Source organism: Galeopterus variegatus, unplaced genomic scaffold (assembly GCF_000696425.1).
Source record: "Galeopterus variegatus unplaced genomic scaffold, G_variegatus-3.0.2 Scaffold462, whole genome shotgun sequence".
NCBI lineage: Eukaryota > Metazoa > Chordata > Mammalia > Dermoptera > Cynocephalidae > Galeopterus > Galeopterus variegatus.
The window spans coordinates 462755-481643 of NW_007726573.1; the positions used below are offsets into that span (position 1 = coordinate 462755).

Here is an 18889-nt window from a genome sequence, read left to right on the forward strand (position 1 = left end):
CGGGAGCGCCGCCACGCTTCCCAAGTGGCGCACTATCCAGTGCGCCACCGGGCCGGCCCCTTTGCCCATTTTTTAATTGGGTTATTTCTTTTTTTGTTGTAAAGTTGTTTCAGGTCCTCGTATATTCTGGATATTAACCCTTTGTCAGATGTATATTTTGCAAATATTTTCTCCCACTCTTTTGGTTGCTTTTTTACTCTTGATTGTTTCTTTTGCTGTGCAGAAGCTTTTAAGTTTGATATAATCCCATTTGTTTATTTTATCTTTAGTTGCCTGTGCTTTTTGGGTCCTATTCATGAATTCTGTACCAACTCCTACTTCCCGGAGTGTTTCCCCTATGTTTTCTTTAAGTAGTTTTACTATTTCAAGATGTATATTTAATTCTTTAATCCATTTTGAGTTGATTTTGGTATATGGTGAAAGGTATGGGTCTAGTTTCATTCTCCTACATATGATTATCCAGTTTTCCTAGCATCATTTGTTGAAAAGGCAGTCTCTTCCCCAGTGTGTAGACTTGCTGCCTTTGTCAAAGATCAGATGGCTGTAGACATATGGATTAATTTCTGGGTTCTCAATTCTGTTCCACTGGTCCATGTGTCTGTTTTTATGCTAGTACCATGCTGTTTTGGTTATTATAGCTTTGTAGTATAGTTTCAAGTCAGGTAGTGTTATGCCACCAGCTTTATTTTTTTTGCTCAGGATTGCTTTAGCTATGCATGGTCTTTTGTTTTTCCATATAAATGTCTGGATAGCTTTTTCCATCTCAGAGAAAAATGTCATTGGAATTTCAATGGGGATTGCATTGAATTTGTAGATCACTTTGGGTAATATGGACATTTTCACAATGTTAATTCTTCCAATCCAAGAGCATGGGATATCTTTCCATCTTCTTATGTCCTCTTTAATTTCTCTCAACAGTGGTTTGTAGTTCTCTTCACAGAGATTTTTCACATCTTCAGTCAGCTTTATTCCTAAATATCTTGTTTTTTTGGTGGCTACTGTAAATGAGCTAGCTTTCTTGATTTCTTTTTCTGCATGTTCCCTGGTGGAGTATAGAAATGCTACTGATTTTTGTGTTTTGATTTTGTACCCTGCCACTTTGCTGAAATCTTTTGTCAACTTTAGGAGTTTTTTAATAGAAGCTTTAGGCTGTTCAATATATAGGATCATATCATCTGCAAAAAGGGACAGCTTGACTTCCTCCTTTCCCAATCTGGATGCCCTTTATTTCCTTCTCTTCTCTGATTGCTCTAGCTAGTACATCCAACACTATGTTGAATACGAGTGGTGAGAGTGGGCATCCTTGTCTAGTTCCTGTTTTTAAGGGAAAAGCTTTCAGCTTTTCCCCATTCAGGATAATAGTGGCAGTGGGCTTATCATATATGGCTTTAATTATGTTGAGATACTTTTCGTCTATGCCTAACTTGTAGAGAGTCTTTATCAGGAAAGGATGTTGAATTTTGTCAAATGCTTTTCAGCATCAATAGAGATGATCATGTGGTTTTTGTCTTTGCTTTTATTAATGTGGTGTATCACATTTATTGATTTTTATATGCTGAACCAACCTTGCATCCCTGGGATGAATCCCACTTGATCATGGTGTATAATTTTCCGTATGTGTTGCTGTATGCTGTTAGCTAGTATTTTATTGAGGATTTTTGCTTCTATATTCATCAAGGATATTGGCCTGTAGTTTTCTGTTTTTGATGCATCTTTGTCTGGTTTTGGAATCAGGGCGATATTTGCCTCATAGAATGAGTTTGGGAGAATGATCTCTGTTTCAATCTTTTGGAACAGTTTGTAGAGAATTGGTATTAGTTCCTCTTTGAAGATTTGGTAGAACTCTACAGTGAACCTGTCCGGCCCTGGGCTTTTCTTTGTTGGGAGCCTTCTAATAACAGCTTCAATCTCTTTTATTGTTAATTGGTCTGTTCAGATTTTCTATGTCTTCTTGCCTCAGTTTTGGTAGCTTGTATGCATCCAGAAATTTATCCATTTCCTCCAGATTTTCAAATTTGTTGGCATATAGTTGTATATAGTAGTCTCTAATGATTTCTTGTATTTCTGAGGTGTCAGTTGTAATTTCACCTTTTTTATTTCTAATTTTTGTTATTTGGGTCTTTTCTTAGTTAGTCTTGATAAAGGTTTGTTGATTTTATTAACCTTTTCAAAGAACCAACTTTTTGTTTCATTGATCTTTGTATTGTTTTTCATGTTTCTATTTCATTTAGTTCTGCTCTGATCTTAATTATTTCTTTCCATCTACTAACTTTAGGTTTGGATTGTTCTTGTTTTTCTAGATCTTTAAGGTGAAGTGTTAGGTTGTTTATTTGCCATCTTTCCATTCTTCTGAAGTAAGCATTTAATGCAATAAATTTCCCCCTTAAAACTGCTTTTGCAGTATCCCACAGGTTTTGGTATGATGTGTCATTATTTTCATTAGTTTCAAGAAATGTTTTGATTTCCTGTTTAATTTCTTTTTGGACCCACATGTCATTAAGTAGAATGTTGTTTAATTTCCATGAGTTTGCATAGTTTTCAGAGTTTTGTTTATTATTGATTTCTAATTTTAATCCATTGTGATCAGAAAAAATACATGGAATAATTCCATTTTTTAAAAATTTGTTAAGACTTGCTTTGTGACCTAACATGTGGTCTATCTGGAGAATGTTCCAGGTGCTGATGAGAAGAGTGAATATTCTGAGGTTGTTGGGTGGAATGTTCTGTAGATACCTGCCAAATCCAATTGGTCTAAAGTATTGTTTAGATCTTGTGTGTCTCTGTTGATTTTTGCCTAGATGATCTGTCCAATGATGAGAGTGGGGTGTTCAGGTCCACCACTATTATGGTGTTGGAGTCTATTTCTTTCTTTAGATCTAATAGTGTTTGCTTTGTAAGTCTGGCTGCTCTGACATTAGGTGCATATATATTTATGATTGTTATGTCTTCTTGATGGATAGATCCTTTTATCATTATATATTGGCCATCTTTATCTCTTTCAATGGTTTTTGCTTTAAAGTTTATTTTATCTTATATAAGAATAGCTACTCCAGCTCATTTTTCATTTCTACTTGCATGATATATCTTTTTCCATCCTTTCATCATTCGTAGTCTATGTGTATCTTTACAGGTCAAGTGAGTCTCTTGAAGACAGCATATTGTTGGGCCCATCTTTTTAATCCAGTCAGTCAGTCTGTGTCTTTTGAATGGGGAATTTAGTCCCTTTACATTCAGAGTTATTATTGAAAGGTGTTGATTTACTCCCAGCATTATACTGATATTGGTTTAGATGTCTTAGGTATCTTTTGTTCCTTTCTTTCAAATTTTCTGTTTATCTTCTGTATTTGTTGGTTTCTTGGGGTGATAGATAAACTATTTTTTCTCTCTTTTGTTAGCATTTTTGTTTCGTTGGTAGGTATTGTTCTTTCTTGTGTATTCATGGTAGTGATGGTTGTTTTTGTGGTATCAAATCCAGTACTTCCCTGAGAATTTCTTGTAGGGCTGGACGTGTGGTAGTGAACTCCCACAGCTTTTGTTTGTCTGAGAAATATACTATTTGTCCTTCATTTTGGAAGGATAGGCTTGCTGGCTAATGTATTCTTGGCTGGCAATTTTTGTCCTTTAGTGTTTTGAATATATCATCCCATTCTTTTCTGGCTTTTAGAGTTTCTGATGAAAAGTCTGATGTTATTCTGATTGGGGCTCCCTTATAAGTGACTTGCTGCTTCTCTCTTGCAGCTTTTAAGATACTCTCTTTGTCTTTGATTTTTGTCAGTTTGATTATCACATGTCTTGGAGAGGACCTTTTTGGGTTGAATCTGTTTGGTGATCTTTGGGCTTCCTGAATCTGGGGATCTCTGAGTTTCCCTATACCTGGGAAGTTTTCTACTATTATCTCATTGAGTATGTTTTCAATGCCATTTCTATTTTCCTCCCATTGTGGAATACCCTTGGTTTGGATATTTGAGCGCTTAAGATTGTCAGTTGTCTCTCTTAAATTTTCTTCATTTTTTAAAAATTATTTTTTCTTTTTTCTGTTCTGCCTGTGATAATTCAAACAGCCTGTCTTCAAGGTCAGAAATTCTCTCTTCTGCTTGTTCAAGTCTGCTGGTTAAACTCTCTGTTGTATTTTTTATTTCATTGCATGAATCCTTCAGCTCCACAAGCTCTGCTACATTCTTTTTCAAGGCAGTGATTTCTTTGTACATTTCTTCTTTCAGATCCTGTGTTTTTTCTCATTTCATTGTGTTGTTTCACTGAGTTTTCTTGTCTCTCATTTAGTTTCCTTAGAATAATTACTCTAAATTCTTTGTCTGTCATCTCAAAGACTTCCTGTTCTATACAATCTGGTACTTGTAAGTTATTAATTTCCTTTGGTGGCAATGTACTTCCTTGATTTTTCATATTTCTGGTTTCTTTCCTTTGGTGTTTTGTCATTGTGGCCAGGGGTATCACAGTTCACTCGTTTCACCCTGATGTATGGCTTGGATCCTGAAGGGTCTCCTGCTTCTGGACAGCAGAAACTAGCCTGGACCAGAAGTCCCACCACACCTGCCTTCACCGGCTTGTCAGGCTCGGGGCTTGGAAGCCTGTGCCTCTCAGGTAGCTCATGGAGATGGACAACCTGCGTGAGAAGTCACACCTGCCTTCACCGGCTTGTCAGGCTTGGGGCTTGGAAGCCTGTGCCTCTCAGGTAGCTCATGGAGATGGACAACCTGCGTGAGAAGTCCCACCCTGCCTGCGTTCCCCAGCTCGTCTGACTTGGGGCTTAGGATCCCAGAGCCTCTCAGGTCACTCACAAAGATGGGACAGCCTGGGCATAAAGTCCCTCTTGGTCAGCCTTCACCGGCTTGTCAGGCTTGGGGCTTGGAAGCCTGTGCCTCTCAGGTAGCTCATGGAGATGGACAACCTGCGTGAGAAGTCCCACCCTGCCTGCGTTCCCCAGCTCGTCTGACTTGGGGCTTAGGATCCCAGAGCCTCTCAGGTCACTCACAAAGATGGGACAGCCTGGGCATAAAGTCCCTCTTGGTCAGCCTTCACCGGCTTGTCCGGCTCGGGGCTTGGGAACCTGAGCCTCCCAGGTCACTCATGGAGATGGACGGCCTGTGCCAGAAGTCCCACCCAGGCCTCGCCTGCCTTCTCTGGCCAGGAGGCTCAGGGCTTGTGGGCCCAAAAACTCTAAAGCTCTAAAGTCTCTTTAAGAAATGGGGAGCAACCGGAACTGGGGTCCCGCGGTGGGCGGCTCCTGTCTGTTCTAGCACAGATTTCAGATCCTCTGTCGCTGCTCCTCAAAAGCTGCAAACTGGTTTCTCTGTGGGAAAGAGCGACACCAGAAACCGACTACTCTGCCATCTTGACCCCTCCCCATAATCATTTTTTGTGGCCCTTTGCCAATTTCTTGCTAAAAAAATATGGAATGCTTCACGAATTGTGTGTCATCCTTGCACAGGGGCCAAGCTGATCATCTCTGTATCGTTCCAATTTTATACATGTGTTGCTGAAGTGTGCACTCCTCCTTGTTTAAAAAGACATTTAATTGTGGATTGTTTCATCCACAAAGTTTCATTTCAAGTAAATCACTGTGAAAATAGTTGTGACAGACTTGGGAACAAAAGGAGAGCTTCTTCTCATGACTGTTCCATGGCACATTCCCACCCCGGGACATTTTCCATCAAATGCTGAGAATTATTGTGACAATTTGCCACCCATTAAGATAAGGATACATTATGAACAGCAGTGCTTTCCATTTCTGTTTAACATTTTGCTTCTTCATTTTATCGTAATTATATATTTTTAACTGCCTCCCTCTTCTCACCTCTGTGCTTTCATCTGAATTCACATTGCACTGGGATTAGCAAGTGGGTGTCTCTGTGTCCTTTGAAGATAGGGTAGCTGAGAGCTCAGATGTGAAGAAGAAGCCAAGGTGGAATAAGTGGCTGCTAAATGGCATCATGGATAAAAGTCATCATGAGTTAAAGACTGGGTAGTCCGGCTGTGGGAATGTTTGTGATGCTGCCCCAGAGAAGGCTTATGTGAAGAGTATAATCAACACTGGTCTAGAATTCAACCAATATTTACTGAGCTTCTGACCTATGTATAGGCACATTATAGGTGTCACAGACATAATAGTGGATAAGATAGAGACGATTTCTTAGAGGAGATGGACAACAAACAACCAATAAACTAAATAATTGTAGTTGTGATAAACGCCATGAAGGAAATAAACAGGTGTTATGAAAGAAAATTATAGTGGATAGGGTAAATGATGGCCTCTCCAAGGAGCTGACTTTAGCTGATACATGAAAGAGCCAGCTGCTCAAACAACTTCCCTGGGGAGGGCGCTATAAGCACCAGGCAGTAAAGAGCTTGGTGTTTACTAGGAACTATCAGATGCCCAAGGTAGGTAGAAGAAGTTGAGCCAGGATTTTCTTTGGTTTTCTGGAAGAGAAAGGAAGCACAAAGCATCAGACTGGGATTCGTCCCCACGTTGTATCTCAGGTGAACTGTGGACTCCCTAAACTCAGGAACCACAGTTATCTTGATCACTGCTCTGGTGCCTAGCAGAGCACCTGGTCCATAGGATGCACTTAAAAATATTTTTCGAAGGACACATAAGTGAATAGATTTTAACCTGTAGTCTCACTTGCTTCTTTCTTTCTTATACTTCATCGAAAGAATCATACAGCCTCAGAGTTAGAAGGGATATTGGGGTCAGCTGGTCTGGCCCCTCACCTGTTTGCCTAAATGCTTTCTGCAGCATGCCTGGCAAAGACCTGACAGGCTCAGTTTTCTGAACAATTCCAGAAAGAAGGGTTCATCTCCTTTGCAGCCAGCTTAGTGCTCAAAAAATATTATTTTGAATAGGTTACCATGGACACAATGCTGATTCAAAAGTACCTATGCCTTTTGTATATTGAGCAAATAGTTACTCCTTGCTCTCTGTCTACCCAGTTTTTCTCTCCAGAGGCAACTCTTATTACCTGAGTCCAGATATAGTCTGTGTACTTACAAAGATATAAAAAATTTTTAAATAAAAATATCATGTCATTATAAAAAAGAAAAATACAAAAGACCGTAAAAGAAAAAAGCAGTATCCTATAATACCAGCCCTTGGAGATAACTATTGTTAATATTTAGAGAGATTTTTTTTGCTTATGTGTGTGTGTATAATTTACACAAATGGTAGAATTGTAAACACACATTGTTCTGCACCTTTGTTTTGTTTTGATTTAACAATATATCTAAGTAATCAGACCATATCAGCACATCTGGAGCTAGTTTCTTAAATTGCTGCAAAGATTTCATTGTACGAATGTACCATAGTTTATCTATCGTATAATTTACACAAATGGTAGAATTGTAAACACACATTGTTCTGCACCTTTGTTTTGTTTTAATTTAACAATATATCTAAGTAATCAGACCATATCAGCACATCTTGAGCTAGTTTCTTAAATTGCTGCAAAGATTTCATTGTACGAATGTACCATAGTTTATCTATCCCCAAATTCCTATTGGTGAATCCTTATGTGGTTTCCAGACTTTTTGCTATTCAAACCAATGCAATGTGAATATCCTTGTACAGATGTCATTTTGCATGTGTGTGAGCATATCTGATGGATAATTGCTGAGGAATAGATCTGCTGGTCAAATAGTATGTGCCAGTTTAAATCTTGAAAAATGTTGCCAAATGGCTTTCTGTTTGAAAGTTGTACTAATTTACATTCCCACTGGCAATGTATGAGTGTGTCCCTTTCATTTTGTGAGGATCTTTAATTGTTAGAAATTTCTGCCTGTTTGTAATAATTGATCTGAAATTTCCCTCACTGTAATTTCCACCCACCTTTCCTACTTCTACTCTCTGGGTCTCCACACTCTGGTTTTGTGTAGGCTTCTCTTTATCTTGGCTCTGCTATGAGTTAGAGGAATGAATAATAAACTACATTCCACTCCTGAGGGTGGAGCCCATCTAGGAGAATAGGATCATCTAGGCTGCGGGTGTTTATATAACCACCAGGTCTTTAGGTGTGAGAGCAAGAGGCTGAATTTGTGGCTCAAATCCCTTTTGAACCTGAGCTCCTTTAAAAGAAAAAGAAAACAATTTTTATTTCACTAATAACGTGTGAATATGTCCACCTGGTAAGAAAATGAAATTATTACAGAAAAGGGAACCATGTTCTCTCTTTTTTTAAAAATCAATTTAGAAGGTTTCCTTCCAGATCTTTTTCTCTGTATTTACATATATACTTAACATGTACTATTGCTTTGTAACTCTTTAAACAAAGCATAAATGGTGTTATGCTATATATATCAATATGCAATTTGACTTTTTACTTCAAAATATGTCTTAGAGAGATTTAACTCTATTGGTACTTAATTGATCTTTCACTGCGTTCTTAATTATTTCACAATATGGTTATACCATTATACCTGTAGCTTATTGGCACTTTATTAATATACATTTATGTTGTTTTCAATGTCAAGTTACAAATGATGCTGCAGTGACTATCCTTGTACCCACCTCTTTGTATGCATGTGTAAGTATTACTCTAGGGTAGATACTGATAAGCGGATTTACTGGGTCCTAGGGGATTTTCAATTTTAATAGATTTAGCAAAGTTGTCTTCCCAAGGGATTATGCCAATTTCCACTTCCATCTGTGTGTGGAGTACCTATTTCACTATGGCTGCCTGCAACATATGATATTAACAAACTTAGAAAAATTTGGACATATGTGTAATAATTAAGACTTTGGGTCCAGACTACCTGAGTTCAAATCTGGCCTCTTCCTGTCACTAATAATTGTATGAACCTGGGCAAATTACTTAAATCTTTTGAGCATCAGTTTCCTCATTTGTAAAATGGGGATAATAAGAGTATCTATTTTATAGGATTGGCACAAAGATTAAATGATTTCATATATGCAAAGTGTTTTTAGCAGGGCTTCACACATAGTGAACTCTGTTTAAATATTAGCTATTATATAATAAAAGATTTGTCCTTCATAGTGCTTTTTAAAGTCACATCTGACTTCTGCTTCAAAGTAATTGAATTTTGGGTGTGTTTCCTTCAGCATCTAGTATCACCTCCTAGTGAGCACTTAGATAACATGATTATATGACAAAAACGATAAAAAATAAAAATAACAGCATGTGTTTTTTAAAACGGCATATGCATCATAAAAGCATGGTGCAGGAGTTCCAATGCACATAAACAACAATTTTTTTACAGTATGCTTACTAAGGATGGTGGGCATTCCTCCTTATTAGTTAAAGTGATGCAGCTGGGGCAATTGTGTAAACACTATTATTCATTTAGTTTGCCAGCTTTACACTTATGCAAGTTTTTATTAATTTTTTTATTTACAAGGATCTACACTATTTTGTAATCCAGGCATAAAATGAGAGTTTATTGATTTTTAATGTGCCATTGATTTCAAATTCCCCTAATTCAAATTTGCATACAGTGTGACCACTATGTACTCTGTAAGTTTACCGAGTCATTTGCTGTCCTCTAAGCCGTTCACACCAGTTGTAAGTGTTGGGTGGGGCCTGCTGATCTCCCTGGAATTTTTTTTAATGCAGATTGAAATATTCCAGACTTATTTGTCAAAGTTTGCTTTGGGCAAGTGATGCCCACAGTAGATGATTTAGTGATTCCTGAATGGATGAAATAGATGTCCTGCCCCTCGAAGATAAGCTACTCCTTCCCCACTCCCTCCAGCCCTCATGCTCTTTGTGTATGTGTGTTACTTCACCCACTAAGAGGAGTTAAGGAAGTCTAGAGTTCTGGAACATTCTTTGGAGGTTCTAAGATAAAACAGCATTCCTTGCTTTTTGCCTCTTTGTCAACGAATTTGGGAGTGGGACTTTGCAGAGCTCGCTACTGGGGAGGGTGGGGTTGGCAGAGACAAGCCATTGACAGGAAGTTCTTCCAGTGTGCTGGTGTCAGGATATGTGAACCTTTGTGTCTGATGCACTAAGTGGCTATGGTGACTACCACTTCACACTCACTAGAATGGCTAAAATAAAAAAGACTAATAATAGCAAATGTTGGTGAGGATGTGGAACATCTAAAACTCTTGTACATCGCTGCTGGGAGTGTAAAATTGTACAAATACTTTGGAGAACTGTTTGTCATTTCTTGTAATGTTAAACATATATCTACCTCATGACCTAGCAATACCACTTTCAGAAATCCATCCAAGTGAAATAAAAACATGTCCACACAGACTTAAACATGAGCATTCATAGCAGTCTAATTCATAATAGCAAAAAATAGAATAACCAAATGTTTATTAATGAGGGAATGGAATACACAATTTTGTGGAATATTCATATGATGGAATACTACTCAACGATAAAAAGAACAAACTATAGATTCACATAGCAACACAGATGAATCTCAGAAAACATAATTTTAAACAAAAGAATCCAGGTACAAAAACAAACATGATTCCATTTATGTGAAGTCCGAGAAGAGGCAAAACTCATCTGTGGGAATAGAAATCAGAACAATGGTTGCCTCTGGAGTGGGGAGTGGGAGAGTTGGAACTGACTGGAAAGGAGCAAAAGGAACTCTGGGGTTAGGGCAATGTTCTACGTGTTTGGTTGCTTGGGTGAATATGATTGTCAAAACTGAACACTTACGACCTCCGTATTTTCAGGTATATAATTTAGGCCTCAATGAAAAAATATTTATTGAGTACATTTTCTGAAGATTACGATGAGCTTGGTAATTATGCTGTTTTATAGTTCTAAGTATTTGCATTTGTTAGGGTCGTCATATTTTGCAATGCTAGATGACATAACATTTTAATTCTATAATGGGGGTTCTTAATCTATGGTGCATTAATAGTTTTCAGTGGATCCACGAATGCTGTGAAATTGAATGCACAACTTTGCATGTCTGTGTGCATGGTTATTTTCCCTTGTGGAGTGAGTTCAAAGCTATCATCATATTCTCAAAAGGGTCTGTGACCCAGAACATGTTTAGAATAGAACCTCTGTGTTAGAAGATTCATGCAGAACGTGTAGGAAACATCAGTAGTTAAAGATGAATGAACTAATAAATGACAAACTGTTTTCTAGTTGATGTTAAAAGAACCAAGGCCCTAATAGTTTGCAGATTAAAACTGGCAGATGTCAGGGGCTCCGTGAAACTAACAAAAATTAGAATAACCTTCTGGTCTGAGAAGTAGAATAAAGCACTGATAAAGAGGAAGAATCGTGTGCCTAAAAGAGCTTTTAATCACATTTATAGAAAAGATATCTGTTATTCAAAAGTATCCCATACACTGTATCTATTTTAGATACTGAAACTAGATGAACATAATAGAAGTAATAGTTATGATTCAAGTGTAAAAAATTATTCAACACTTTTCTCTTGACAGGAAAAAGCAATTACCGTAGTCAATGCTAACAGAATTGTATTAAGTTCGGTATTGCCAGTGTTTAACAAAAGAAAACAATTTTGATGTGGCTCAGTTATGGCAATTTTCAAACACTGAATTTTGAGAATTCAGTCTCAGTCCTGGATTGCAGGGAGAAAATGCAGCATTAAATTGATGGCATAGGGTTGTAAATGCTCAATGAGATGTGAAGTTACTCCAAGAACATCTGAGAACCTTGACATTCTTTTATGTGATTGTTGATAGGTTTCTGCGGTTTATTTTGTCCAATGTGTCTTGAGTGTGACATTGCCAGGCATTATGGAGAGTGTCTTTTTTGGCCATTGTTACCTGGGTCCACACTTGCACTGAGGATTGGCACCAGAGAGAGACATAAAATACGGGTAAGTGTGTTTGAAAGTATATATGAACCTGGATCTATATGAGAACGTGGATGCCTTCGAAACCTGTGATTTTCAGGAAAGGAAAAAAAAAAAAGAAAAGAGTGTGGGCAAGGATGTTTAAAAATGCCACACTTAGTAGAAAATTTTGGGAAAGGGAGATTTCTGATTTCACTCTTTACCATAGAGCATAAGTCAGCTAAAATGCCGTATTGCAAAGGGAATTTCTACAGGGATGTTATAATGTGGAAAAGAGTGTGGGCAAGGATGTTTAAAAATGCCACACTTAGTAGAAAATTTTGGGAAAGGGAGATTTCTGATTTCACTCTTTACCATGGAGCATAAGTCAGCTAAAATGCCGTATTGCAAAGGGAATTTCTACAGGGATGTTATAATGTGGATTGTTGGTCAATAGGTTTACCCAATCCACTGGCCGAATTGTCTTCCTTGAGCTGTGCTTTGATGAAGAGTAATAGTAGGATATATCTGTGATTAGTCTTACTCCCTAAACGATCACACATTCCCTTCCATCTATAGGAATAAAACCACACTTCTGTCTCTTTGTCTCATTACATCAAGAGAAGATGACAGGTGGAATTACACCAGATTTGGAGGATGTGTTTGGGAGGTCTGACTTAAAATACAGTCTTACATGACATATGCAGCTTTCACTCTGGGGGTTCCCTGGGAGCCTTTCAATGAGACAGATAGTTAATTTCCAGCACAGCTGACACTGAGATGCAAGAAAGGTTGGAGAGAGATAGGTCATCCATATTAAGATGTGGACAGTTAAAAAAAAAAAAGGCCTCTCTTTATATAATTCTGTGGAACGATACCTATGATATATTTTTAAGTGGGGGGAAAAAAAGCAAGGTACAGAAGTATGCAACTATTTACATAAAAAGACTGTATATGTAGATGCTTATGTAGACACAGAATTTATCTGGAAGTATACACAAGAAACTGGTAACAACAGTTGCCCCCCAAGCAGGTGATTGGATGGCTGGGGACAGCTAGAGACGGGGATTCAGTTTTTACCTCCTATCCCTTCTTACTGTGAGAGTTTTGGACCAGGTGTGCACTCATTATCTACTCCAAAGAAATAAAGAAGATCATTATAAATATTAGATTCTAAGAGAAAAAAACCAAGACAGAGAAATCAGTGGTTTCAAGTATGAGGTTTATATTAAAAGTCCTAAGGTCAGAGCTCTGAATTGCAGGTTTTGATTAGCAATTGAGCTGCTTGGCACTTGGGCAACCCTGTGTCCCTGAGCATTGACTTAAAGATGTCGGTGGATCTTGGAAGCAGTGAGCAGGATGGGCCAACAGATAATGTTGTACAGGTCCCCGGGTAATGGAAAAGAACCTGTGCGATTTCTACAGAACAGAGATCCTGATCTTGTCCTAGGGAACACTGTGTGAGGATTGGCTGGCGGTGCACTGCTGTTGGCCTTTTTCCATCTGTCAGGTGGCCCGGGAACTCAAGATGAGGACCTCCCAACTCTATGAACTCTGTGCAGTCCCTTCAACTAAAGACGCCCTGGTTTGACAAAGCAAGATAACTTCTCACTCTCCCACTCCTTCCTCTCGAACCCTTCTTAGTAGAAAGATTGTTTTTCTTCTTTCCATTGAAACAGAATGAAAATAAATGATTTCCCCTGCTACTGTCTCTACTGTTGTTCTTTCTTTACACACTCCCTTGATGAAGACTTTATTATTTGTCTGAATTTGCTATTGCAGCCCAGCCATATAAAGCAGGTTGTAGAGGTGACTTCTGTGCTTGCACCCTCCCCCCGAGTTTTGGTAAGTTGCACACACACACACACACACACACACACACACACACACACCATTTTTCTACTGCCATCCTTTCATGAGGGATGTCTGGGAGGCTGGAAGAACTGTTACATGACTTTCTTACGCCAAACGACTTTACCCAAAGTATTGGTGATGGGACAAGAGATGTTAATTTTAGTTAGCACCTGCACTGGGCACTAAATGTCACTAAAGCACATAAGCCATTGTCCTTCCCAGGTTCTGACTCCTTCAATCTTGATTGCTTACAGTAGAAAGTCTCAGGTTGGTGCTAATTCTGAACACCTCTCTAACACTTGCAAATCTTCTTAAGGCCCCAGGCTCAAAGCCTTACGTAGGTAATTTTTATTGGTTAAATTGTGTCTCCCCCACCTTCCTGACCCCCAAAAAGACATGTTGAAGTCCTAACCCCTGGTACCTTTGAATGTGACCTTATTTGGAAATACAGTCTTTGCAGATGTAACCAAGTTAAGATGAGGTCATTAGGGTGGAACCTAATCCAATATGACTGGTGTCTTTATAAGAGAAGAAGAGACATGGAGATAGAGACACAGAGGGAAGATGGCCATGTGAAGATGGAGGCAGAGACTGGAGTGATGCTGCCACAAGCCAAGGAATGCCTGGGGCTACCAGAAGCCGGATGAGGCAAGGGAGAATCCCCCACAAAGGTTTTAGAGGGAACATGGCCCTGCCAACATCTTGATTTTGGACTTCTAGCCACCAGAACTGTGACAGAATAAGTTTCTGTTGTTTTAAGCCACCCAGCTTGGGGTCATATTACTGCAGCACTAGGAAGCTAACAGAGTGAACATCTACCATGTGAATCAAATACTTTTGTTTTTATTAAGGCAGCAGCATGGTTCAGTGCTGAAGAGCCTGGGTTCTGGAGCCAGAAATGCCTCCTCTATTTACTAATTGTGCAACTACTGTACAGGTGAATTTGCTAACCTCCCTATTTCTCAGTTTCCTTATCTATAAAGGGGGATGGTAAGAGTACTGACCTCATAGGGCTGTGAGGATTATAATACATCCAGACATTTAGCACAATGCCTGGCAAGTAGTAAGGATTCAGTAAATATGAGGTATTACTCTTTTATGGCTACTTTACATTTATAGCAAATTATACTAGTTTTTCATTTATAGTTGGGATGTAAAGTTTTCTTTTAAATTAAATTTTAGATGAAAATTGAGTCAATCAAAATAAGAATATTAAGTTAATAACATACATGGTAGATAGGTATAGCAAACATTATGAAGGTGGTAAAACTATTTTAGTAAGCATTTCGTATGTGACAGTCTCTGTTCAAAGCACTACATGTTTTAGAACATTTAATCCTTAACATCCCTCAGGCAGGTACTTTTATATCTTCATTTTCCAGAAAAGGGATCTGAGCCACAGAGAGGTTAAGTAACTTGCCCAACGCTACATAGCTAACACAGGCAGGCTTTTGAGGCTGTGCTCTTAAATTCTGCAATAAGGGGCCGGCCCCGTGGCGCACTTGGGAGAGTGCAGCGCTGGGAGCGCAGCGGCGCTCCTGCCGTGGGTTCGGATCCTATATAGGGATGGCCGGTGTGCTCACTGGCTGAGCGCAGTGCGGGCGACACCAACCCAAGGGTTGCGATCCCCTTACCGGTCACAAAAAAAGGACAAAAAACAAAAACAAACAAACAAAAGAAACTCTGCAATAAGCAGGCAGAGTAGGCTTCCAGCCAAGAGGGCTTCTCAGGCCCACGTGGTTGTACAAACCAGAATTGGCCTTTCTAGAGGTTAATTCAGCCTGGTCAGCCTTGAGAGGAAGTTACTTGTCCCTCCTTCAACCATCTCCCACCACCTAAGCAATGTCTATCTGACAGAGTGATTCCTGTATTCCTGGCCCTCCGTTTTGGATGTCCAAAGCAGCTGCCAGGAGCTAAAGCCCTCTGGGAGAAATTAAATGCCCAATGTTGACATTTAATCTATGATAAAGTACTGCCCTCTCTAAACTAGCTACTGAAAGAAACAAGGCCTAGGGGACAACTCTATTAAATGAAAATAAACCTGTTTTTATTGTTTCATGCTAAGCACATATCGGACTTCACAAGCTCACAGCTGGGAACAATACACATTTTTGGCAAAGGAGACTTGGGTAATCTCTGCACTTTCACACAGTCGGCCCCTCCCTGCATGAAGAGCAGATGGTTCATACGCAGGTTTCTGGCTCCTGGCGCAGTTCTCCGTTCCACTGATGTAAAAAGTGTGAATGGACCTCTCCAGTAAGGGAGCCCTGCCTTTTCCCCTTTGCTTATTCTGATCAATCTTGGTGGTAAGCAGCCAACTTAGCACTTCATTTGAGCCACAAACCCAAATCAGTAAAACTCTGGGCTCTGAAAGCATTGAGTCTACCACAGAATCACAGAACATAAAACAGAATTAATATGAGTCATTTCTTGAAAACCAATGGTAGAGACTGGTCCTGAAATGAGATGGCTTAGGGCCAAGACTTCTGGTTTCCTCTAGAAGAACATGTCAAGTCCAAGAAAAAAGGACTTGACAAAAATATGTGCTCCGCAGGAGAAACATTATCCAATACTAGATATTTAAGTGAGAGACAATGACTCTGATATTAAACATGCCATTAGCTCAGTTTTTAAAAAGAGCTTTGAGCGGTACAAATCTGAGAGTTACCCAATAGTGAAGACACATTCTGTATGTTTTTCTTCTTACTAGAAAATTCTTTTGGTTTTCCAAGATAAAAGTGTGGAATAAATCTCTGATCACTCCAGGTAGGTAAACAACACCAACACACATGCAACAGACATTTTGAAGTAATCCATACATATCATTATAAATTACAAAACCAGAAAACAAACCAAAAAAACCCTAAACCTCTTGACTTTACAGTGGAATATACTAAGAAAATAAGCTGCCAGCCCTGGAACTCTCTATTTTTTGGAACAAAAATACAAAGTTTAGAAGTCCTTATGTGTCCACTGCCCTATGCAATAATTTTTATATATTTATATATTTTATATATCTAAGGTTTATTTATACAATAATCCATAATGACTAACACATTATATCCCTTTTACAAACGTTATTCACATACATGTTAATTCATAAAGACTCTTTTGGTCTATTAAAAACACTTACTTAAAAAAAAATAACTAGAGCCACAAGAGTCTATTGATTTTCTGCTTATATTTCCATGGGGGGGTTAATTTTTCTCCCCGTCCATTTACTTTTAAAAAAAATTTATTTATTTATTAAGATTGTTAGTTTTTTACATTCTAAGATGCTGTTGCAGAGCAGTTGGAGGAAAAGGGAGAGGGGAAGGGGAGGGGCATAGGGTGGGAGGAGGAGGAAGTGAGGGGCATGGTCAAAGCCTGTGGCACCTCCAGGTTAATTTTTCTCCCCGTCCATTTACTTTTTAAAAAAAATTATTTATTTATTAAGATTGTTAGTTTTTTACATTCTAAGATGCTGTTGCAGAGCAGTTGGAGGAAAAGGGAGAGGGGAAGAGGAGGGGCATAGGGTGGGAGGAGGAGGAAGTGAGGGGCATGGTCAAAGCCTGTGGCACCTCCATCCTTCCCCCCCAAAACAACACCCCCTCCTTTTGACCCAACACGTAGTAATAAGAAGCAACAATTTCAGGAGATGAAACTCAGACTTCATGATTAGGACACTATTCTAGGACAGATTTCTGGGCTGCCCTCATTTAATCATTTGAATTTGTCTTTGACTGTGTCCCACCACCCCCATCATTTTTTGACCCACGACAATATGGAATCTGTATGCTGGAACTAAGACTCCAGAGATGAAAACTTTAGAAAATGGGGAGCTTTTCCTAGGGTTCTGGGTTTGGCCGGAATCTAATCTGATTCTTTATTTTGTATTTTAGAAGATATTTGGTTTATTGGCTAAGGAGGTTCTGAGACGGAGCTAAATCCCCATGAAACCCTCCGCTATGTCATGGAAAGTTCCCAGAGAATTAAAAAACAGCATATGTAAAGTTTAAGAGTGATGGTTTACTGTTGCTCATGTTGGGAGAGGGGGAAGCCAATGTATGAAGATGGAAATGTGAACAAGAGAGCCTTGAAGACAGGCTGTAAATAGCCAATGTATTTGATGGTTTCTGGGGACTAAAAGTTATGTTATTCCCCATACCTTTTATGTGGGCAGCCTGCCTACATTTAACTTTTCCATACATCATCTATAAAATTAAAATTCCTTCCAGATGTGGAGTTCTGTGACTTTTCCCTGGAAAATGAAATTATTGAAACCTACTTACAGGCGGGCTGTAAGGCCTTATGGTTGTAATATGTAGACTCTGAAAGCAGCATCTCTATATTCATTTCTGTTGAGGCTAAAGAGGAGCCAATCTGAATCCATCCCAGAGGAAATGGAACTGACATGTAGTCACAGTAGTTCAGAGATAAGGGATGACTGACAATTGACAGCTCCATCTTTGACCATGTGTGAGAAGGAAGTGTCATCACTGAATTAACCTTTCTGTGGTTCAGTCATGCCTCTTGACTTCTGATCCACCACTTAGCACAAAAAGAGAATACTTTGGGGTTCCTTGTTGCTTATTATCACCTTCTCCTGTGGTTAACCAAGAGAAGGGTTTGGTTAAAAAGTCCAAATTATTCGTTTCATTAAAAGGTGGGTGCCAACTTAAGTCCGGCATGTGACAGCTTCACACAGAAGAAAACATTTCTGTAACTGCAAAATGCAATCTTTACTCTACTCACGGTTTGGCTGATGCTTGCTCCTGTTTACAAGCAGGACTGGATGAAAGACTGAGGATGCTTCAGTGCAAAATTAGGATCCAAACTTTAAAACAACCAACAAATCCCAATGATGCTGCATTCCTGTCATCGTTTTCATTGCCAGGGCAGCATGTATATTTAAAAAATGAAATTCTTATTAATGTCTTAAGAGAAGGAGGAAGATGAACACGTATGGTTCAAAAAGTTTTAGGGTGTTTGCAAATTTCACTTACTTGTGCAATGTCTCTTTCAAGTTAGCACAGAGAATTTAAAAATTGTATTTTAGATTTTTAAAAAAAACCAGGAATAGAATGCCTTCTGATGGCTTGTTCTTTATGTTGACTTATCTATGAACATAAAAGGATGCATGGCTATCACTGATATTTATATCTTTCTACTTGAAACAGCCCCTTTGTTAGCACTGCAGTCTGTGGTATCTCTCTCATAACATCATGGATTTTTCTTGTCTGAAATTCTTTATGTACCAAGTCCCATTTCCTCAATTGCTATGTTCTAATAGAAATCCTCTGGGTCA

General features: G+C 38.8%; 1 protein-coding gene across 1 annotated transcript in view; it reads left to right on the plus strand.

The window, feature by feature from the left end:
• The window catches only part of PLAC8L1 (PLAC8-like 1), a 23805-nt gene extending 10346 nt beyond the window's left edge, over positions 1–13459 (plus strand). Inside the window, exons 3-4 of the mRNA XM_008569076.1 lie at positions 11657–11793; positions 13199–13459. Coding sequence (XP_008567298.1) covers positions 11657–11793; positions 13199–13339 — 278 coding nt within the window. The 3' untranslated portion in view covers positions 13340–13459. The remainder of the gene's footprint in view (positions 1–11656; positions 11794–13198) is intronic.
• Positions 13460–18889: the final 5430 nt, after the last annotated feature.